The following is a 24,318-nucleotide window of genomic DNA, read 5'->3' as shown; positions in this document are numbered from 1 at the left end:
CCTGCTTGATACCAATACCTTCTCTGGAGAGAGACATCAGAACAGTCAGCAGATTTCAAATATCATCTTCACTTGAAAACCACTTGAATATGACATACAAATATTTCTGTAGATCATATTTGTAAATAAAACCATCTTTACAATAACTACATGTATATATATATCATCTAATTATTAGGTTTCTCTGTCATTTATCTATTGATTTAAACATTTACCTGCCTGGGAGAAAGAAAGTGAGAGAAAGTTAATTGATTCTCCTTTAGAGTTATTTCAATGCCAAAGGTATAGTTTTCAATGTCCAGAGATGTTATGTGTTTCCTGTTTCTTACTATAACCAATACCTCTCTCATGTACTATTTATTATGAAATATACATTTTCCTAATGTATATATGTAATATACATTAGGCTGATAGTTAAATATTGAACCATATAGATACATATCAAAAAAGTTACAAATATTACATGTTCTAAGAATCATAGAAATTTGAGTCCCATATCTATGGATAATTATTGTACTGTTTTAGTTTTATTATATGTCACTTATATAATTTTAATCACACATCCACACACTAATTTAATTTAATAGTAAATTGTAATGCTTTACCCAATCACAAGTGTCAAATGATAAATTTAATAAATCAATATAACCCTCTAACCCAAATAAGAGACTTAAAAACTCTGGATCATTAAAACAATACATATATGGTCGTGCAAACAATCTTAGGATAGAATGAAAAAATATTACTTTTGCAAATAGGTTTACTTTATTCACATATATAAATCTAGACTGAGCTTGCAATTTTAGGAGAAGGCATAAAGAGTACCAACATTCAGTGGGCCTACCAAACATAGATTTCAAACAATATGTACATGTGAACTTTTGGTTTCTAAGAATGGTGATAATTATCTACTTGGAAGAGGTTCTCATTGTGTATATGAACATCCTACTGGACAAAGACATGTTCTTAGTCCTTTGTCAATACTCACACAACAAATAGAAGTGGAATAGATAAAGAAATACATAGTAAATATCACTTGCCCTTATATCTACTCCAGCACTCTGAGAACAAAACTCTACATTATGCAAGTGTTTAAAATTATTTTCCTTCTATTATAAGTATTTTAATACTTATATTTTGATAATCTAACTCTTTATTAAAATGCTTATTTAAGCCGGGCGCTGGTGGCTCACACCTGTAATCCTAGCTACTCAGGAGGCTGAGATTTGAGGATTGCGGTTCAAAGCCAGCCCAGGCAGGAGAGACTGTGAGACTCCTATCTCCAATAAACCACCAGAAAACCAGAAGTGGCGCTGTAGCTCAAGTGGTAGAGCCCTCGCCTTGAGCTGAAGAGCTGAGGGACAGCGCCCAAGCCCAGAGTTCAAGCCCTAGGACCAAAAAAGCAAAAAACAATGCTTATTTTAACCTTAGGATATTTCCTTTACAGTTGAGACCTGCTTCCTTGCATTCAAGGAAGTGCTCACATCTTGCAAATTGAGTGTACAACCAAAAGCAAAATAACATACACAAAGAAAATACATCTGAATATCTCTAACAACCAAGGGAAGCAAAATGTATATTACTTGAAGCTTGACAGCATCTAATTATTAGCTTTATAAAAAAATTCTGAAAAATTCTAAAAATTAGATTGCTTGCATAACATTCATGAGGTCCTTGGTCCAATTCCTCAGTACCACATAAACAAAAATAATAATAAAAAGATATAAAATATATTCTAAAAAATCCTGAGCAAAAGTGTTTGCTGAATACAAACATAAATAGCAATGATCCAGTTTGTAGTAAGAATAGAGATACTAGTTTCCAAAAAAATGCAAATAAATAAGCATTTTTTATAAGACTTTGTGTGAAAATGTTTATAAAAGTTTTGTACATAATTCATTATAATATTGCTGAAAATATGGCTATCTGATATTTTCTTCTACTCCAGGTAGGCTACTTTTTTTTGTTTTTGTCGGTCGTGGGGCCTGAACTCTGGGCCTGGGCAATGTTCCTCAGCTCTTCAGCTCAAGGCTAGTGCTCTACCACTTGAGCCACATGGCCACTTCTGGCTTTTTCTGCTTATGTGGTGCAGAAGAATCGAACCCAGGGCCTCATGCATATAAGGCAAGCACTTTAGCACTGAGCTACCTTCCCAGCCTGGTAGGCTACTTTTAATGCTAAATATTAGAACATGTCAGATTATAATATTAAAGACATGTTCAATAAATACAATAGAAAATCAAATACATCTTATTACCTTTGTTTTCTCTTTTCTTGGTTCAGTTGGAAATCATAAAAATTATAAGACTAAAAGCACAAGGAGAGTATCATTTTTTAACAAGAAACACAAGTGTTTTCTCTCAAAAAGTTATGAATTCAACAGAATTAACTAAAGATAATTTACTATCTTTACTGAAGACCTGAATTGTATTTTTGAAAAGCACACTTAGAAAATGAATCAGATTCTATTTTTTATAAAGTATTTCCTGATACTTGTACATTGCATACATCAATGTGAAGAATTCAGGAATTTTATCAAGAATTTAGGATTGAATTTTACCTCTGCATTTATTCACTTACTCATTGTACCTTAATTTTTAGAAGATCACCAAATGAACCTAGAATTAAAAGCCACTGAAGATTGTATGCACACTAGAATGAGAGGTTGAATAACTCTTAGTACAGAAGTCTTTCTTAAAAACATCAGGGTTCTTTACTTGTGCTTCACCTCCTCTCAATTTTGGCTTCCAGTGTGTACATCTAAGTATACATTTAGAAATAAACATGGTTTTGAATGCTGAATTAGAAAAAAACATATCGAGTTTTAAGTGTGCTTGTGAGCATTTACCTTCCAACCCTAGATAGACATGTTAAGAACTTCATGTAAAAAAGAATAAAAGGTCTTCTAGCTCTCCAGGCATCACGGACTTAGTAGCAAGCAAGGAAACTGAGTCAGTAATGGTCAGAAGAAGACAGACAGAAGGCGTGAGCAGTGGGCATAATGAGAAACCATCTTTCTTTGTTACCTGTAATGAAACCATGCTCTCCATTTTCCCATGTGTTTCTAAGGTGGGGTTTCAGAGATTAATTTATTATTTTTTCCTTTTCCTTTTTCCTTTTTTTTTTGAACTTTTGAAATTCTCCCTGTGGAACTGCTAAGCAATTTGTTGACTATCCCCAAAGCATTTGAGAGCCTAATGAAATGTTTGGAGATTTCCCACTAATTACAGGGAGAACAACTTGCATTAAACTCTGACTTTATTGTGAGTTTACTGATTGTGACTATGGTATACTTTTTTTTGAAATTATTCCCCTTGTATATGGCATGCAAACATATCTCAGTGAGGTACTTCTACATGAGCTCACATATAATTTTATTATAATGGCCTAATAAGGGCCTAGTAATTTTTTTGCTGTTGTTCAGTCTTGGACTTCAACTCAGGGCCTTGGTGCTGTCATTGAGATCTTTTACTCTAGGTTAGTGCTCTACCATTTGTTTTTCTTTTTTTTTTTTGCTTTACCATTTTTAGCTACAGATCCACTCCCAATTTTTCTGGTGGTTAATTGGAGATAAGAATCTAATGGGCTTTCCTGCCTAGATCGCTGGCTTTGAATCATGACTCTCAGATCTCAGCCTGCTGAGTAGCTAGGATTACAAGCACTGCATTAAATAGTAACAATTTTACAGTGTACTTAAGGATGCTTTCCATTCTAATAATACACAAACATATGCAATTATATAAACCCATAAGCATACAAAGAGAAGTTTCAATTTTGTTGTCTGCATTTACCCAGATAATGAATGTCAATATCCATTACTTAATTGCTATTTAAAGAAAGAATTTAATAATATTTTTCCAGGAGAATAAAAAACTGTCAAATTATTATGTAGGAATATATTCTGATATGAAACACTCTATTTGTGAAATGTTTTTATTTCTGTTTGCTGAAGCATTATTTAAGTTTATTAGTCCTAATTTTAGAAAAAAGTATCATGATTATGTTTGGTTTACTCAGGGTATTTTTCTGTTATAATCAGTAAAAGGAAATCTTAGAGACAGCAAGTTTTGTGAGTTCAAAAATAAAAATAGGTGAAATGAACCCCAAGATAAGGACTCAAATGTTTTTTCTTTCTTGCTATCATTTCTAACATATTTATAAGGTATTTCTTTGTTGCGTTGTATGTCCCTCCCCCATGGTATAACCCCTGTTTTCACTGTATTTGATATTGGTGTAATTTGTGGAGGGGAAGGGAAAAAATAAATTTAAATAGGGATACAGGTAGGCCCACTGGAACCATGAGATGTACAAGATGTTGTGTTGAAAAATGAACTTTATAACTTTGGCGTGGGGGAGATGGTAAGGGATAGGAAGGGAAACAAAGGAGGAAGCAACAATGCTTGATAAGAAATGTACTCATTACCTTGCTCATGTTAATGTAACCCCTCTGTACAGTATTTTCACAATAAAAAATAAGTAAAAATAAAAATATAAAGTAATAAGAAAAATCAAAGAATGAAGAAACCATAACAATTGAAATTATATTTAAAGGAGACAGGTCTTGCAGTGAAATTGAAGTGTATTAGAAGGATGATTAGGCATGTAGAGAGCAGAGATTCTTTTCTGTATGTTGATTTTTATGTGTGGGTTATTTAGAAAGATGCACTCTGTAAGAATTTTACAGTAGTGTTTAGAGTTTAAAAAAAAGTAACACAACACCACCAACAAAATCCAGAAGTCCAAAATTGTAGTAGGTCCAGTATTTTCTCTATACTGGATGGAAAGCTCAGGTCTGGAAGAGATAATTTTGCCAAGGTTTTACACATTACTTTGAGCTTAACTTTTCTTTAGTTTTTCTTGAATTTAAAGCTTGATTGTAATGATAATGTCTGGTCTGTGAGACTGAAGAATGAATTTTTCTGTGGGCAAGGGATGGTATACTCAAACAGGGTGAAATTCCCCCTTCACAAATTAGCCTAGTATTAACACTTGTGATCTGAGGGTACTTATTTGTACTTTCTGTCCAACAGACTATGGTTACATCGCTACATACACCTACAAATTGAGCAAATTGCTTTCATCTAGATTTAGCTATCAATGCTCCAAGTGAAATATTTCTGTATACGGAAGAAGTAATATTTTCCTTTGGGTTACATAGTGTAAAATGTTTACATTACTTTTTGAATAGTATCAATTTTCCCCCAGCCTATCTGGATTACAGTCCTTCTATTTATAGATTTCAATTACATATGTAACAGAGATGAGAGTTATACAGTGTGCTGAATTTTCTTACTGATTGAAATAATGTTGTGTAAACTAGATTTTGCTCTAAACTAGATCTTTACTGCACTCGCCTTCAAATTACTATTGAAAAATGAGTATATCAAAGATTATATCAAGAAGAAAAAATTTTGAAACATTTTGACAGTGAGAAAAATAAGCAAGTACTATGGAGGTACAGTCAAGATGATCATAGGCGCATCAGAAAAGTCAGAGAGACTCACACAAACTAGCCATCATTCTTTCTCAAGAAAGTAGAAGAAAAAGAAGAAAAAATAGAATAAGGAAAAGAATAATAAATAGTACACCAGAAATAGATGTAACATCATCATAGATGTCTACAAAATTTCCAAAGATTAAAAAGTTCAATTTTTGAAAGATAAAATTGACAAATTGTTAGCAAGAAAAATCAAGAAAGGATGGGAATAAAAAGCAATTGAAAAAAGGAGGCATGATGAATGAATTGATGATAAACTAATAAGTGGCATGCATGCCCAGTTGTTTCAAAAGCCCTGAAGAGAAGGGGGGAGAGACTGGTCCTGAAAAGGCAGAATTGCAATGGTCATTAGAGATGATCATAGGCAAGTTTACGCTAGTCAAATGCTTTAACTTTGAGCAATTGAAAAAACAGCTGGCTGTACATTCTTAGGAAAATGGATTCATAATCTAAACTGAATACTACCAAAACAACAAGTTTGAATCAACAATAAAAAAGCCTCCAATTTACCAACAACCAAGACAAAATGATTTTTTGAGTTAGAGTATGCCTATTAAGCAAGAATTATTTATGATTTCCTTGTTAACTCCTACCAAGAAAATAAGAGAGGAGCTGGTGGCTCATGCTTACAATCCTAGCTACTCAGGAGGCTGAGATCTGAGGATTACTGTTCAAAGCCGGTCTGGACAGGAAAGTCCATGAGACTTTACTTCCAATTAATCACCAGAAAACCTGCAATAGGCACTGTGACTCAAGTGGTAGAATGCTTGCTTTGAGCTGAAAGGGCTCAGGGACAGCGCACAGTCCTGGAGTTCAAGCCCCACTACTGGCAAAAATGATTGAATGAATGAATGAATATATAAAAATAAAAATAAAAGAGGAGAAAGAAATTGCTGACACCCTAGCCACCATTATGTGACACATATACTATACAAGGACACAATATGGAAGGAAAACTACTGACCAATATTCTTGTCTATCATAGGTACAAAAATGCTTAAACATTCTAGCAAACACAATTCAATGGTGTATGAAAAGGTTATTTCCTATAATAAAATAATGTTCAACCTAGAGATATCAAGATGCAATATGGGAATGTGGTACAACTTTTCAACAGACTCAAGAGGCAGAAACAATTCTCAACTGAATCATCACATCAATCTAATAAAAAGTTAATAGCTAATGTGCAAGAGAAAGTAGAAAAGTTGAAATCTTCTCCCCAATCTCAGTGGCCAAGATTAAATTTTGACATTCCATTAAAAACCCTCTGACTACTAGTGAAGAGAGCTTCTAATAAAAGTCAGAATTATTCTGGTAGGAAGATATATTTTTAAAATTCCCATTTAAGGGAAAATATTTTGATTGATTTCTGTTTTATAAGGAGATTTTTCTGATGCAGTTTAAAAATAAGGCTTTCTCTCAAAGAAACATAGGTCTCATGGTTTCCCTTATTTGCAATATCTAGTATACGTATGAGTCAAGCGGAAAAGGTCAGATAATGTGATTTTAGGAAAATTAACCCTTAGATATGTATTTTAATGTTTTTTTCTTCCATGCATGTGCTTCTAACACATTTATAAGATTTTTTTCTTTGTTGCTTTGTATGTCTCTCCCCCACAGTATAACCCCTGCTTTCACTATATTTGATGTCAGTATAACTTGTGGAGGAGATGGGGAAAAACAAGTCGTTTAAGGATACAGGTGGACCTGTTGCAACAATGAAAAGTACAAGTTGTCATGTCGAAAATGAGCTTTACAACGTTGGTGGGGGGGAGGATTGAATGGGGGGAGGCGGGAGGCTGGGAAGGGATGTGAAGGGTAAACAAAGGAGGAGGCTACAATGCTTGATAAGAAATGTACGCATTTTGCCGGGCGCTGGTGGCTCACGCCTATAATCCTAGCTACTTAGGAGGCTGAGATCTGAGGATCGCGGTTCAAAGCCAGCCTGGGCAAGAGAGACTGTGAGACTCTTATCTCCAATAAACCACCAGAAAACTGGAAGTGGCACTGTAGCTCAAGTGGTAGAGCGCTCGCCTTGAGCTGAAGAGCTGAGGGACAGCGCCCAGGCCCAGAGTTCAAGTCCCACGACCGACAAAAAAAAAAAAAAAAAGTATGCATTATCCTGCCCATGTAATTGTAACCCCTCTGTACAGTATGTCCACAATAAAATAAAATAAAATAAAATGAAAAAAAACAAAAAAACAAAAATAAGGCTTTCTAGATAGAGAAAATGAATCTTGTCATGAAATAGATAGATAGATAGATAGATGAAAATAAAACAATAACGGGAAGTAAAGAAAATCACTAGGAATGTTTAAAAGTTTCATTTTGATACTAGATAACAAACCATGTACAATTTACAAGAACATAGAACTATCATTTTAATTAGTACATTAAATTGTATACACACAATATATCATAGACAAAGTTAGATGCTGTTCTGCAGTTAAGTTTTGGATGATCCAAATATATCCACAAAATTGATTTCCAAGACTCAAGATGATGGCTCTTTCCTACAATTCTAGCTACATAGGAGGCTGAGATCTGCATATCTTGGTTTGAAGCCAACTCAAGCAAGAAATTTCATGAGAATTTTATGTCCAGTTAACTAACAAAATAACAATAATAACAACAACAACTGCTGGAAATAGAGTTGGGACTCAATGCGATAGAAGACTAGATTTGAGCACAAAAATTTCAAGGACAGCATCCAGCCCTGAGTTCAAGCTCCATGAGTGGTGTGTGTACATACACACCTATACAAATTGATTTCCATATATAAAAGTAAAAAAGGAGAGAGTGAGAGAGAGGGGGGGGGGGAGAGAGAGAGAAAGGCTAACCTAAAATCTCCATGGAGGAATAGGAACATTTGAGCATAGTTAGATAAGTGAGGTAATGCATTAGATAACTCATTTCTCCAAATTATTGTGCTGCAATGTACAATGAGCCTGTGGATCCTAAACCAGGTTTTATTTAACACACTCCATAAAACTGTATGAAGTCTAAAATAGTCTCTGTTTACTAAATAAAGAAACATATTTACAAAAACACAAGGTTTAGAATGCCAGGAAGAACGTTTCAGTCCTCTTTCACACATAGGATTATTTCTTAGTCTTTTAATGTGGGCAACTCTCCAACCTGTTCTTATGGTCTATAGACACTCCATACTACTTATTGCAAATATTTAAGTTATTAGGTGTATATACAGCTTAATACTTCTCTTCAAGGAAATCAGGCCTTAATCATTCTTAGATTAAAGTATGTAGTAGTTAAAGCTTTGATTAGTACTAAGAATATTCTAGTTAATCCATGTTGTTCCTATTTTGGCCTGCTTCCATACAGCAGGGACACAGGGCAGAGTATATTCCATACAGAAATGAAGGGCTCATAGTGCATGTAACATTCAAGAGAAGACATTGCCTATTTTTTTCCATGTCTTTTGTAGAGCACATTTTACATCTTTGTTCCTCAGGCTGTAGATCAAAGGATTCAACATTGGAATAATCAAGGTATAAAATATAGAGGACAATTTATCAGTATCAATGGAATGACTGGATTTTGGCTGGACATACATAAATATCAATGTTCCATAAAACACTGTAACGACTGTCAGGTGGGACCCACAGGTGGAGAAGGCCTTGCGCCTGCCTTCTGCCGAGTTCATCCTGAGAATGGCTACCAGGATCAGCAAGTAGGACATAAGGACAAACAGAAGTGAAGAAATCAAATCAACAGCTGCAAACATCATAATGATCAATTCAACTTCGTGCGTGTCAGAGCAGATCAAAGATAATAAAGGGATGCAGTCACAGAAGAAGTGATCAATGACATTGTAGCCACAGAAGGATAACGTGAAAATCTTTATGGTGACTAGAAGAGACATAAAGGTACAGTAGAGATAGGGGATGGCCACCAGGACCCAGCACACCCTCTGTGACATGACCACGGTGTAGAGCAGCGGGTTGCAGATGGCCACGTAGCGGTCATAGGACATGGCCGACAGGATAAAAAGTTCACTACCAATTAGCAGAAGAAAGAAACCGAGCTGGGTGGCACAGAAATGATAGGAGATTGTGTTTTGATCTACAACAAAATTGACCAACATTTTAGGTCCCACAGCTGTGGAATATCCAAGATCAGTGAGAGCCAGGTGTCTGAGGAGAAAGTACATCGGGGTCTGTAGTTTGGAGTCCACCATGGTGAGGATGATCATGCCCAGGTTGCCCATCACAGAGACCACATAGATGAGGAGGAACAGTGCGAACAGCGGAGCCTGCAGCTCAGGACGATCGGTGATGCCCATCAGGATGAATTCTCTCACCATAGTGAGATTGTGTGTTTCCATCCAGGTGTCTGAGAAAACCTATTCTGAAAATAGACATCAGCTTATTCACCAGCTTTCTAATACTATCACCTGGAACTTTTACTGATATAACGTTATTGTAAATGAAATAAATTGAAACTTCTCACTGTAGAATCTTCGAATATAATTGCACATTTGTAGGTATAATTACAAGCAGGGACAGAATAGGAAATGCGGTTTTTATTTAAGGTGACTTTAAGCATATAAAAACATCATTCCTAGCTGGGCGCCGATGGTTCACGCCTGTAATCGTGGTTCAAAGCCAGCCCAACCAGGAAAGGTCCTGAGACTCTTATCTCCAATAAACCACTTAGAACACCAGAAGTGGTGCTGTGGCTCAAGTGGTAGAGTGCTAGCCTTGAGCTGCAGAGGTGAGGGATAGTGCCCAGACCCAGAGTTCAAGCCTCCTGACCAACCAAAAAAAAATCATTCCCTAGCTACAGATCATATTCTGTGCTTTATTTTTTAGTTGAACTGCTACTAATATCAAAAAGCAGTGATACCATTACAAAGTTAAATATCTTGCCATGCCCAAAAAGTGTCTGCATCAATAACTTTGTGAAAGGCTTATCAATTCTGTTAGGAAGATATAGGTAGATCAATAGATAGATTATTGACAGATAGATGATTGATGGATAAACAGAAAGATAGATAGAAGATAAGAAGACATAGATGATTGATGAATGATAGAAAGATGATAGATAAATGATGGATGATAGATATAACAGATACACAGGTACAGATGTCTACATGAGAAAAAATGTTTAAACATTTAAAAAATACTGGTGTTAAATAGGTATCCGTTATCCATGGAAATAGCTATACACATAGGTGGTTTGGGGATGGAGGATAGTGGAGATTGAGTCCAGAGCTATGTTTCAACTCATTGCAATATTAATTATGTAAGTGATTTCATAATATTATTAAATATTATCACATAATAATAAAAAGTCCAATCACATAAGATTTTCTATTAAGTTTATAAAAACACATCTGAAAACCTTATTGAAATCGTAGCTCTGCAAATTCTTATAATGACAGGCAGTATAGTTGAAAGTGTTAACATATGCACATATGATGCACAAATATTAGTTTTGGCAAATAAATTATCTGAAACTCCATTTTCAGGTACCAAACAAAAACATCCTTACAGAACTGTTTGGAAAGGTGAGGAATGTTTCTATCATTTCATGTTTTCAGTGTATCTAAATACAAGGTAGAAGAAAATACACTTCAGTGGTTTAGAGATAGAGCATTGAATCCAAGGATTGCATCCAGGTCAGTGTGTAAAAGCTTGGTAGGCACTCCATTGCTGAGTTATATCACATGCCTTTGTATTTGGGGAAAAAGTCTGAATAGGTGGCTGGGCTGGCTTTGAGCTTGCTCTGTAGCCAGTGTATTCTGGAAAAGCACAGATCCTCTATTCTCTTCTCACCTTAATATCCTTGCTTTTGACATGGTAACTGTAACCTACCTTGAAGAGCTTTCTTTACAAAGGTGTATGCACATTCTCTTGCATAGAGATCTCACTTCTTGGGCAGAGCCAAAATGCTAAACAGATAAAAGAATGTGTGATCAATCCATCATCTAAAACAAGAAAAGTGATGGAAAGGGTAGGCTAAGAGGGGTGGGTGAGAATGTTAAAGGGGTGATAGTGATCAAGACACATTGTATTCATAAACTGTTTTGTTGAATAGCAACTCCTTTGTATAACTAAACTATGATAAAAATATTGTTTATATTGTCTATCTCCTTCTTCATCCCCAATTTTACAATGAAAAATTTAAAGATAATCAGTTGCCTATTATTTTATACTACTTATCATCTAGTCATATAGTTTTATTCACATTTTAATGTAAGCCATATTACATTAATCTACCATGAAATATTACTTTGTCTCTAGGCGGAATATTCATTGTAACATCTAGTATGATGTTATGTATCGAGTGCAATTTATTTTGACTGAGAAACTAGGAGACTAACAAAAGTGGAACAATTTAAAAGAAAGAGAAGCGATGGTCATTGGTTTGATTGATGACTCATTAAATATTCTTCTATTAAAGGGGCACTATGTTTTTGAGAGAGTAAAGTTTGAAAAGTCATGGTGAATTTTATTATGGTAAATGCTATAAAAAACATTACATTATTTACAAAGAAATTTCAATAGAGAATCCATGGATACTTGGACATATTTTAGAGTTCTCTGCTGAATTTACCACAAGGACTTTTTTCACGTGTCCTATGGCACAGCAGATGGGCACAAATATAGCCAAGTAGAACAAAATAAAAGCTAAATATGTATAGTAACGCAGACATTAATGAGCATTATACAGACATTATACAGAAGCGAGTGAATATCAGCTTAAGGTTAGATACCATTACTGATGTGAAAAACTGTGATAATCAATTCTTTGAAAAGAAAAATGCATCTATCTATCTATCTATCTATTATCTATCTATCTATCTATCTATACATGACACTGAAAATTATCATGACCTACACATAAATATCATTATTATATATGTTCACTATTATAATATCATATGCAAAGATGAATACATGTAAATTACATTGAACTCATTTAAAATATTTTTGTAACATTGTTATAATCTGATATTCTTCCCTGGCAATTCAAATATCTTCTCTATATTAAACATACCAAAGCATATCAGCTTAGTAATATATACATACATACATATATATACATATATCCTATATAGACATATATACTATATTTAATGCATATGTACACAAATATATATACACATATACATATATATGTACATATAAGCAAATATATTTATATATATATATATATCTTGAATAAATATAATCAGGAACACTGTAAATTGCTTTTTTCTTTCTTTTTTCCATGATCATGAACTATTACTAATAAATATGCAGGTAAACAATGATCAATAGATGAAAGTGTTTCCTATCAATAATTTGTAGTTCGAACTAATCTTTACCAAATACTTGTTTTTTTAAAGGTACACTCTAGAAGAAATTAGATTCCACTGTACAATGATCATTTTGCCATCATCATAACATTAACATTGAAAAGAACAGAGCTTTCGGTCAAGTGGAAGCTCTCTTTACCCCTTTTCCTTATCAAGAGATGAGAAGGAATTGCAATTGTACATATATTTACAGTATAAATGAATAAATGAGAAAATCACAATAAGGCATGGACTTTCTATATACCTAAATGTTTAGAAGCATGTGAAAATAAGTGTGAACCATGTACATTTCACTTATTTCTCTCAAGATAGGAAGATACTTTATTTATGCTTCATATCTGATCATGTTTACCATTTGTTAGATATAAAAGATTAAAAAATTTAATATTCTCAACCCATAAACGACAAAAATAATAAGTATTCTCCAAGTACAAAAATCTTTGTTACCTATAATGAAACATCTCTTTGATTCTCCAATGTGATTCTTAAGTATCTGATATTTCGGGACAATTTATGTTATTTTTTTAACATTAGAGATTCCCAGAGGACATGGAAGGAATATGGTGATTAACTCAGTGGCAATGGAATGTGTAATGAAGTGTTTGGAGGTTGTACACTAATTCTCAAGAACAATTTATATTAATTTTTAATTTATTAATTTAGTATAGGAACTATTTTAAAATAAAATATGTGGTTTTGATTTTAAATTATGGATATTAAGATTTCTAAGTCATCCATGCAGAATTATAAATAGCTGAGATGTGGAAATTAATTGCTCACCAATGACAACACCCTGAGTTCAAATTCCACTACCTCCACAGGAAATATATGAAGGAGCAGATTCAAATAACTGGAATCAGAAAGTAAATAGAAAAGCCATAGCAGCAAGTTTATACATCCATTTGTACAGTGAATGGATAAACAGAATGAGCTAATGTTTTCAAAATGATATCCTAGTATATGGAATTGCATGTGATTGACAAGCATTGGAAAATGTTGGGCTAGTTTAAATAGACCAGTCCTATAAGGACACATACTATTACCATGATACAACTGTCCTAGAATCAAACAGATATTGGAGTTGTTTATATAAAAATTGGGGTTTGAGAATGAGAAATTACTAACAAAAATAAATGCAAAATGTATACACAAATAAATGAGTTTCATCATTCTGTTGCAAGATATTGTACTTATACTTAATGGTGCCATTTTGGATGTTTGAAATATGAGGAGAGGATATTTCACGTTAAACATAATAATCATGCCCTTCACAAATTTTTGTGTCTGTATGTGTGCATATGGTATTAGAATTTGAACTCAGGGCCTTGTGCATACTCAGCTTGCTTGCTCAATTGCCTCTTGAACTGTGGCTCCAGCCCACTCTTTTGCTGGTTATTTGGAGATGTAGTCTTCTGCCTAGGCTCTCTTTGAACAATGATCCTCCAGATCTCATCTACTTAAGTAGCTAGGATTAAAGATGTGGGCAACTGCTTTTAATCAGCCAAATGAAAATTTTATTCTCACTCTATTGGCTGCACAGTACATTTTAATTTGTAATGATGCAAAGGGATATGTAAGTTTTTTGCAACATACATAGAATTTCACAAATGCTAAAAAATAAAAGCAAATAAGCATTGAGTAACTTAAAGAATTAGGAATGTATCAAGAAGACATAATTGTTAAAAAAAAACATGCATGTCATACTACATGACCTAGAAATATTTCATAGTTCAAATCATTACCTACTACCTCTATTTCCTACAAGTTGGATTATGCAGTTGATGCAAATAACATATCCTAATCAAAACAACTGTGTTGTCATAAGGAACAAATGTGAGGAAATTCAGTCAGAAGGAAGAAGAGAAACCAAAGAGAAACAAAAGATACCATGTCTTTTTTAAAATAAGGTTTTTATTGTAAAAATACTGCAGAGAGGGGTTACACTTACATGAGCAAGGTAAATAGTACATTTCTTCTCAAGCATTGTTGCCTCCTACTTTGTTTTTCCTTACCATCCCTTCCCTCCCACCTTCTCAACTACACTCCACTCTCACCCTGTCTAAATTGTAGTTTGTTTTTCAACATAGTGTCTTGTAGATCTCGTTGTTACAATGGGTCAACCTGTATCCCTATTTAAACATTTGGTTTTTTCCCTTACCCTCCCCAAATTAGACCGACATCAAATACAGTGAAAATAGGGTTTATACTGTGGGGGAGGAACATACAAAGCAACAAAAAATCACATGGCATATTATAAATACATCAGAAACAATAACAAGAAAGAAAAAACCACTCGTGTTTCTATCTTGGAGTTCATTTTGCTCAACATAGTCTTATCTGGTCATATATACATAGCTTTTGCCCTTTTCTGTTTGTCCCAAACCTATACTAGTTATTGCAAATAAGGGAAACCATGGGACCTATGTTTCTTTGGGCCTGGCTTACTTCACTTAATATAATTTTTTCCAAGTCCTTCTATTTCCTCACAAATGGGGCAATGTAATTCTTTGTGATGGAAGCATAGAATTCCATTGTGTGTATACATATGTGTGTATACATATGGCTAGTGAAGATCTTCTCCCAGACTGGGCTTTCTATTGATCTTGCTAGCTATGTCCTTTGCCTTGCAGAAACTCTGCAATTTCATGCAATCCCATTTGCCAATCTTTCTTTGATTGGTTGTATTTCTGGGTCTCTATTAGGAAAATTTCAGCCTGTGCCAAGGAAACCTAGGGTTTCTCCTGTTCCATCCCATAATGTTTTCATAGTGTCTGCTTTGACTCTGAGGTCTTTGATACATTTGGGTTTGACTCTGGTGCAGGGTGATATATAAGGATCTAGCTTTAGTTTTCTACAGGTGATTAACCAATTTTCCCAGCACCATTTACTGAAGAGGCTGTCTTTCTTTCATTCTATTTTTTAATTCTCTTATCGAAGATTAGGTGATTATAGATCTGTGGGTTCATTTCTGGGGTTTCAGTTCTATTCCATTGGTCCCATAATTCATCACATCAACAAGAGCAAGGTTAAGAGCCACATGGTTTTCTCAATAGATACAGAGAAAGCATTTGACAAGATCCAACACCCCTTTATGATGAAGGCTCTGGAAAAACTAGGAATCCCTGGAACTTTTTTCAATACAATAAAGGTTGTATATGACAAACCTACACCCAGCATTATACTTATGGCAAAATACTAAAGCCATCTCTTCTAAACTCAGGAAGGAGACAAGGATGTTCATTCTCTCCACTTCTCTTCAATTTAGTATTAGAATGCATAGCTACAGAAATAAGACAAGATGCAAACATAAAAGGAATCCAAATAGGGAAAGATGAAGTAAAACTCTCCCTCTTTGCCAATGACATGATCTTGTATTTAAAGACTCCACTCCCAAATTACTCGAGATGATTTGAAACTTTGGCAAAGTAGCAGGGTATAAAATTAATCCTCAAAAATTAATGGCTTTTCTGTATGCCAACAATGAGAAGAGCACAGCTGAAATCAGGAAAGCAACTCCTTTTGTAATACCTAGGAATTAACTAAAGAAGTGAAGGACCCCTATGATGAAAACTTTAAAAACCTGAAAAAGGAAATCAAAGCAGAACTTAGGAGTGAAAAAACCTCCCATGCTCCTGGACTGGAAAGATCAACATTGGGAAAATGGCAATACTTCCCAAAGCTATCTACAAATTCACTGTGATACCTACCAATATTCCAACCTCATTCCTCAATGAAATAGAGGAAGCAATTCAAAAATTCATATGGTACAATGAAAGACCCTTTATTGCAAAAATGATCCTTAACAGAAAGAACAGTGTTGGAGGAATATCAATACCAAATTTCAAAGTCTACTACAAAGCCATAGTAATCAAAACAGCTTGGTACTGGCACAAGAGACTGTGACTTTTTTTATTTTGAAAATATCATACAGAGGGGTTACAAATACATGGATAAGATAATGAGTACAATTCTTATCAAGCATTGTTGCCTACTCCTTTGTTTCCCCTTCCCATCCCTTGGCATCTCCTCCTCCTACCCCCCTATATGTCTGAGACTGTGACTAATTGAACAATAATTTATTTTATTTTTGTTGGTGTCGATTTATCACACAAAAGATGAAATTAACTATGACATTTTCACACTCCTCATTACTTTATTGCCTTAACACTCAATATCTGCTTGTCCATTTTCTCCTCCAAAATTGTCCTCATTGCACCATCTTGTCTACATTCTACCATATTAAAAAAAATGTAAGACTGTGACTTCTACATAAGAATTATTCATCCAATAGAAAAGTAAAGATGTGTTTCCAGCTACTAGGCAAGACAAGCAGTAAGAAATAGAAGACAACAAGCCCTAGGTAAAGATAGCAAATTCATGGAAGCTTTCATTTCAGGTGTCAATAAATTTACCTTAATTTCTATGTTCATACACACATGCATTTATTTAGAAAAGGTAAGATGTTACACTAAAGCTATTGCTTGGTAAATGACAAACTAGATTACCACACTACCTTGAACTCATATAAAAATCAGGCTACAGGTGAGAAACAAAGACGACCACAAGAGAAACTGGGACATCTGAGCAGATTTTCAGTGACTGACTTTCTCAAATCACTGTGATACATTTATTAGAATACTATCTCTATCAATAAGATTTTATTGCAAATACTAGAAAAATGGGAAGTCTAAAATAGGAGGATCATTACTCAAAAGAGTAATACCTACACAAACATATGCATGGACATTGGAGTATTCATTGTAATAGGCAATACCACCAACGCCAGCATCTAACTCCTGTTTTATATCTATTTCCTTTCTCATTCTCAATGTTGCAAGATCTTATTACTAATGCACACCAAACCTTTATTACATACTAGAGAAAAATCTTTATTTTTCTACAGTTCATTTCTGCTCCCAAGGAAATACTGAGAGCATTTCTTCTTAGGACTACTAGCATAAAGGCTAATCTTGGATACATATGTTTTGAAGAATAACACAAATCATGAGAGGTAATTCTGGTTTGATTGGACTCCTACTTTATGTAAGCTTTAAGAAAAACTTTGCGTAATCTTTTCCATGTTCTTTGGAGAGCATATTTTACATCTTTGTTCCTCAAGCTATAGATCAATGGATTCAACATGGGGATGACCATGGTGTAAAAGACAGAAGCCAATTTATCAGTGTCAAAGGAATGACTGGACTTGGGCTGCACATACATAAATATCAATGTCCCGTAAAAAACGATGACAACTGTCAGATGGGATCCACAGGTAGAGAAAGCCTTGAGCCTTCCTTCAGCAGATTTCATTCTGAGAATGGCTCTGAGGATAAGCAAATAGGACACAAGAACTATCGAAAGAGATGAAAGTAAGTTAAGAGCTGCTAAGATTAAAATGATCACTTCAATCTCATGGGTATTTGAGCAGATTAATGGTAGCAAGGGCATACTGTCACAGAAGAAATGATTGATGACATTGTAGCCACAGAAGGACAAGGTAAATATTTTTGTGGTGACAAGCAAAGACACAAATGTACTATAGAGGTAAGGAATCGCCACAAGCACTTGACATATCCTTTGTGACATGATAACCGTGTAAAGCAATGGGCTACATATGGCTACATAGCGATCATAAGACATGGCAGAAAGAAGAAAGAGTTCACAAGCAATGAACACCAGAAAGAATGCCAGCTGTGTGGCACATAAATTATAGGATATGATGTTTTGATCTACAAGGAAATTTGCCAACATTTTTGGTCCCACAACTGTAGAATAACCGAGATCTGTAATAGCCAGGTGTCTGAGAAAAAAGTACATTGGGGTCTGTAGCTTGGAGTCCACTTTGGTAAGAATAATCATGCCTAAGTTGCCCACTGTTGAGCTTAGGTAGATGATGAGGAAGAGCACAAACAATGGAACCTGCAGCTCATGGTGATCAGTCACGCCCATCAGGATGAATTCACTCACCGCTGTGAGATTGTCTCTCTCCATGCAGGATTATTAGAAACCTACTTGGAGTAAACGCAATAGCAAAGCAAATAGATTTAAACATTTTTTCACACAGAAGATTAACTATATAAGGCTAGAGCAAGTGAAATATTACCAAACCTTAACATTCAAGAATCTCAGAATGTCCAAAATTAAACATGAAGAACATTTTTCACTACATATAGTCTGGCATCACAGTTGAAGGGTGAATTGTTACTGATATCTAATGGTTAGAGACCTTTCTGTTACTAGACATGCACTGAGTAGAATATATACTGTAGAGGATATTGAGATCAAGAATCATGCTCAAGGTGTGGGAACATTGATAGATATACGAGAAGCCCTTGGGTGGCTCCTATAATTTTAGCTACTCAGGTGGCTGAGATCTCAGGATTGTGTTTTAAGGCCGAGTTGGAAAGGAAAGACTGTGTAACTTGTATCTCCCAACTGTGTGACATGCTTCTTGTTTTGTTGTGTTTACTTTGTATTCTGCTCTGTGCTTTGAATACATGTTCTTAAGCTAAAAACATGAGAAAACATATAAGATTACCAAGATTAGAGAAGGGTCTTCAATAAATTCAATAAGAAATTATGTTTATTTTGCTTCCTGTGGCTTCTTTGATTTAATTTATAATTGTGAATCTTTAGATGATTAAAGTATACTTGGTAATTACCTACCAACTTTTTTTTGCGTGGAAAGGAGAGAGATTTTTTTTTTTATCCAACCATTTTTGGAATCCAGAGGCATGAAACAATCACAGTTTTTTTAATCCATTGTGCTAATGGACTATTTGAATTTTAGTCTTATGACAATCCTCTGAGATATGTTTACTCAGCACCTATGCAAAATAAAGAACATTTTATTATTATTATATAGCTGAAATTTGAAGTTCTCCTAATATTAAAATACTGTTTTTATACCATAATATATAGAGGAAATTCTTCCTTTTTTGCTCAAGACAACAAATTGTATTTTGCATACATATTAAATACATACATATTTTAAATATATACATAAACTCAACAGTTTCAGGTTCTGTCATAAAAACACATATTTACCCTTCTGATTCATCTTTTCTTACCGTGGCTTTTTTTTGTTGTTGTTGGTTGTGGGGCTTGAACTCAGGGCCTGGGAGCTTCAGCTCAAGGTGAACACTCTACCACTTGAGCTACAGAGCCACTTCCAGCTTCCTGGTGCTTAATTCGAGATAAGAATCTCAGGGAATTTCCTTTCCAGGTTGGCTTTGAACCACAATCCTCAGATCTCAGCTTCCTGGGTAGCTAGGTTTACAGACATGAGCTATGGCACCCTGCCTACTTTTGTATTTTGTTGGACATTACATTCATGTGCATCCTTATATGTATGTATGTAAACACACACATAAATACATATTTTTGGACGAGGACTATCTCTCACTTCAGGCTGCTGAACTTGATATAGATCATTCTGACTCATCTCCCTAGGACAAGAATTACATATGCATGTTTCAAAACTTATGACTGAATATTTTCTAAATATGCAATCACAATACAGGCTTCCAAGATACTTACTTTAAAATATTCAAAGATAAATATGATTTTTTAAAAAGAAGAGTGGTCCTATTGCATCCAGGAATAATCAGGTAATAGAAATCACAGAAAATGAATCCTAAATTATTACTTACAGTAGATGGGCAAGCTCGAACCAAAGTGACTGTTGAATAAGATACTATTAACCTAAGACACCCAATGAAACTTTATTACCTGCAATGATATAGCTCTACATCAATTCTCTCATGTATTTTTGACATAGTTTGTTGAGGGAAATTTATGGGTTTTTTTTCTTCCCAGAAAACTCCCTAATGAGATGCCAAGCAATTTATTGTTATTCTAAAAAAAAAATTAATGTTTAATGAAATGCCTGGAGAATGACCACTAATTGTCAGAGATAATTTGTAGTCAATTGTGACTTCATTAATTGATTGTATGAGCACACAGTCCAAATTCTGTGGTCTATTATTCAAAGGATTTCAGAGATACTAGAATGCATGATCATCTTTAGTATAATTTGAAATGATCAAGATTTAATAATAGCTATACATTCATGAATAAATGGATAAATAAAACATGGTAGGCACAATTGATCACCTTAAAGCAATATCTTAGAATATTCCATGAAATGAATTAACCTGGGGGTCATCACAATAAATAAAATAAACCAATCACATAAAACAAAAATAAAAGGGCAGGAACCTACCTTCCAGAGGTATCAGAAACACTCAAATGTATATAATCTGTAAATAGAATGCCAAAAGCTAGGAAGTAGCTGTAATAAGGAATTGCTAAAAATATTTATGGAATTGCAAGAACATGAAATAAATAATTTTGAGAGTTCTGCTGTCAAATATTTTGTCTCTAGTTAATAGTATTGTACTGGTATATTACATTATTAGGAGCATAGATCTCATTTTGATCACAATGAAATAACTAAAAAGCAAAATGAATGTAGTATCAATACATGCAACAGGTATGCATCCTGATGAAAGCATCTTCAATTAAATTCTCTAACACAACAGTATATTAAATGAAGTACTTGTTATAAACAAAGGACATGTCCCAGGAATGCAAGGATAGTTTAATAAAAACAAATCAATAAATATACCATATCAAGAAAATAAGGGAAAAATAATCTCAGTAGATCTATGAAGTATATTACAAAAGACTTAATATAATTTCATGACAACAGTACAGCAAATGAAGTTTAGAAGGATGTTCTTTTACACAATCAATGGTTTTATAATAAGCCATCAATTAACCTTGTGCTTAGAGACAAACACTGACAGTTCCTTAACTAAGATCTGGTACAGGAAACTGATGCTGCCTTCTGCCTATATTTTTCAACATGTTTCTGGAAATTCTAACTAAAACAATCAGTTAATACAAAGAAATGCAGGGAAGTCATCTCTGATCTTGCTTGCCTGAAAAATCACTCTATTCTAAAGGAGAGGTTTGCTGGTGCAGTAATTTTCATTGGTAAGGTTTTTGTGTTGTTTTAAATAAAACTATAAAAAAAGTTATTAATACTCTTGATTAGTGAGGTGTCTGCTGAGAAGTGTGCTGTGAAACTGAGAAAATGTTTTATATATATATATATATATATATATATATATATATTCTTTAAATAGCTGCTCAAGGGGACTTAAATTTACTGTCCACTTTGGTGTACAATGCACGAATCTTGATCTATGGCTCCTTTTCCATCATTTTCCCTCCTCTTCCCAACTTCATCCATCCACTCAAGTTAATCTGATTCCATTCAGAAGGGTAAGAGACCACAGTGATAACGTTGAGTGTACATATGTCAAATTGGGAGATTCTAGGTTATATTCCTTGTTTTGAGTGACTTCTATTAAATGTATTGACTATTTTCATGATGGAGCCGCGTTAGCATCATGCCTTTTGAAATCAGCAATGCATGCTGCATTCTGAACCCACCCTGGGGCAGAGACCAAAGACTGTGTTATATGTGCTACTTATTGCTGAGGTTCACTGATGACCCAATCAATTCAAAGTCTTTTCAGAAACAAAGCACAGTTAAATTAATGAGATTACATATGGTTATTTTCTCCAAGTTAGAGGATCAGTTCTATGCAGAGTGGATATGAAACAAAAGCTATAAACTGCAATATGGAATAAACACACACATATATGTGTGTGTTTGTGTGTATACACATATATATAGGTATATATATGCATATACATACATATGTGTAAATATATATATATATATATGAAATCATCTATGAGGAGGAATAGGAACAAACCTATTACATCATAGAATAGATATTTTTGGAAGAAAAAATAACTACAAATTTTATCAAGAATTATGTGTTTACACATTTAGGACACAGCAATCCATTCATCAAAAACAGTAAGGGCATAAAACACTAAAAAGGGTATCTAAATCAAACAAAACAAACCAAACAAACAAGCAAAACACATAAAATGCAAAACCTTAGGAGCTTCTGTAGCAAATGCCAATTGATACACTATTCTCATTCATCTAATCATTGAATTGAGAAAAATTTAGTGATGCACTGAAACATCTCAATGCTGATTAGCAACATGAGTTAGTAGATGCTCTTGGCCTCATAAATAAAAAGGTGTATAAGAAGGTGTATAAGATCCCAAGATTGAACAGAAGCACTCCAACACTTTTCTGTGATTGATTTCTTTTTCTCATCATGCTGCATTGGACTACTTATTGGACTACTTGATTCCACAGTGACGTTTGACTTTTTTTTGCTGGTCCTGGGGCTTGAACTCAAGGCCTAGGCACTGTCCTTGAGCCTCTCTTTGCTCAAGGCAAGTGCTCTATAACTTGAACTACAGCACCACTTCCAGATTTTTCTGTTTATTTGGTACTGAGGAATTGAACCTGGGCTTTCATACATGCTAGGTAAGCACTCTACCACTAAGACACATTCCCAGCCCATGATTTTTTTTAACAGCTTGTAGAAATGCTTGGATCCTCAGACATGCATTCATTATACCTGGGGACTGGAAATATTTTTACAATATCTGAAAATATTACAATAATATTTACTCCTTTTTATATCAACTATTCTTTAGAGCCGCACAGCATACCATTTTCCTGTATCTACTGACCTTTACATCTAGACCCTTTCTTTTTTCATAAATAACTCACTCAAATATTGTATTAATGTCATTTCTTCCTAATGAAGGCAAAATACTTTTCTGCTTAGTTTGCATAGGTATTTATGGCATTTTGATATTCAACCAGACAATGAAAGAGAATCTTTAAATACACGTTGAGTTTATTTGTGTGTGCTACTCTACATTCTCATAAACCAACCTAAGTTGTTGGACTTATATTAGGTGTATCCTTTTTAAATTTAATTTTATTGTCAAGGTGATGTACAGAGGGGTTACAGTAACATACATAAGGGAGTGAGTACATTTTTTGCCCAATATTGTTACCCATCCCTCATTTTTCTCCCACTTTCCTTCCCCCCAGCCCCCCCCTACTGTACAGCACATTTCTTAACATATTGTCTTGTGTCATTGTTGCATGGGTTTCTTCTTTGTCTTTTGGCTCACCATTTTGTTGTTCCCCTTTCCTTCCCTAATTTAGATAAACATGCACACATATATAATATAGGATATATATGCATACATATATATACGTATTTATATGTGTGTGTGTGTGTGTGTGTATATATATATATATATATATATATATATATATATATATATATATATCCCATGGTACCAAAATCAAATACAGTGATGGGAGGAGTAAGGGAAAATCACAAAAGAAAAAATAAATCACATAGTACATTAAAAGTAAGAACAGTGAAGTAAAACCTCTTGTTTCCATTTCTTGGAGTTCATTTCCCTTAGCATCATCTTATATGGTCATTGTGGGAACAAAAGATTTCTCTCTCTTTCTTTTAGATTTTATATTCTGTCTTCTTTACCTTGTGCATGGTGCATTCAGGTGTATCCT

At 34.2% G+C, this 24,318-nt stretch overlaps 2 protein-coding genes across 2 annotated transcripts; both read right to left on the bottom strand.

Moving 5' to 3' along the window:
* Positions 1-8,900: 8,900 nt before the first annotated feature.
* On the bottom strand, positions 8,901-9,842 carry LOC122105084 (olfactory receptor 8K3-like). Its single transcript, XM_042676188.1, has one exon. It carries the CDS (start codon positions 9,840-9,842, stop codon positions 8,901-8,903), a length of 942 nt encoding a protein of 313 aa, XP_042532122.1.
* An 8,013-nt stretch (positions 9,843-17,855) lies between these two features.
* LOC122104762 (olfactory receptor 8K3-like) lies at positions 17,856-18,812 on the bottom strand. The gene has a single exon (XM_042675696.1). The coding sequence runs from the start codon at positions 18,810-18,812 to the stop codon at positions 17,856-17,858; it is 957 nt and encodes a 318-aa protein (XP_042531630.1).
* Between the last annotated feature and the right edge of the window lie 5,506 nt (positions 18,813-24,318).

The sequence above is a fragment of the Dipodomys spectabilis genome, unplaced genomic scaffold (assembly GCF_019054845.1).
Source record: "Dipodomys spectabilis isolate Male_0828 unplaced genomic scaffold, ASM1905484v1 ptg000030l, whole genome shotgun sequence".
Classification (NCBI taxonomy): domain Eukaryota; kingdom Metazoa; phylum Chordata; class Mammalia; order Rodentia; family Heteromyidae; genus Dipodomys; species Dipodomys spectabilis.
The sequence above is the reverse complement of the archived record's forward strand: the minus strand, read 5'-3'. Positions and strand labels throughout refer to the sequence as shown.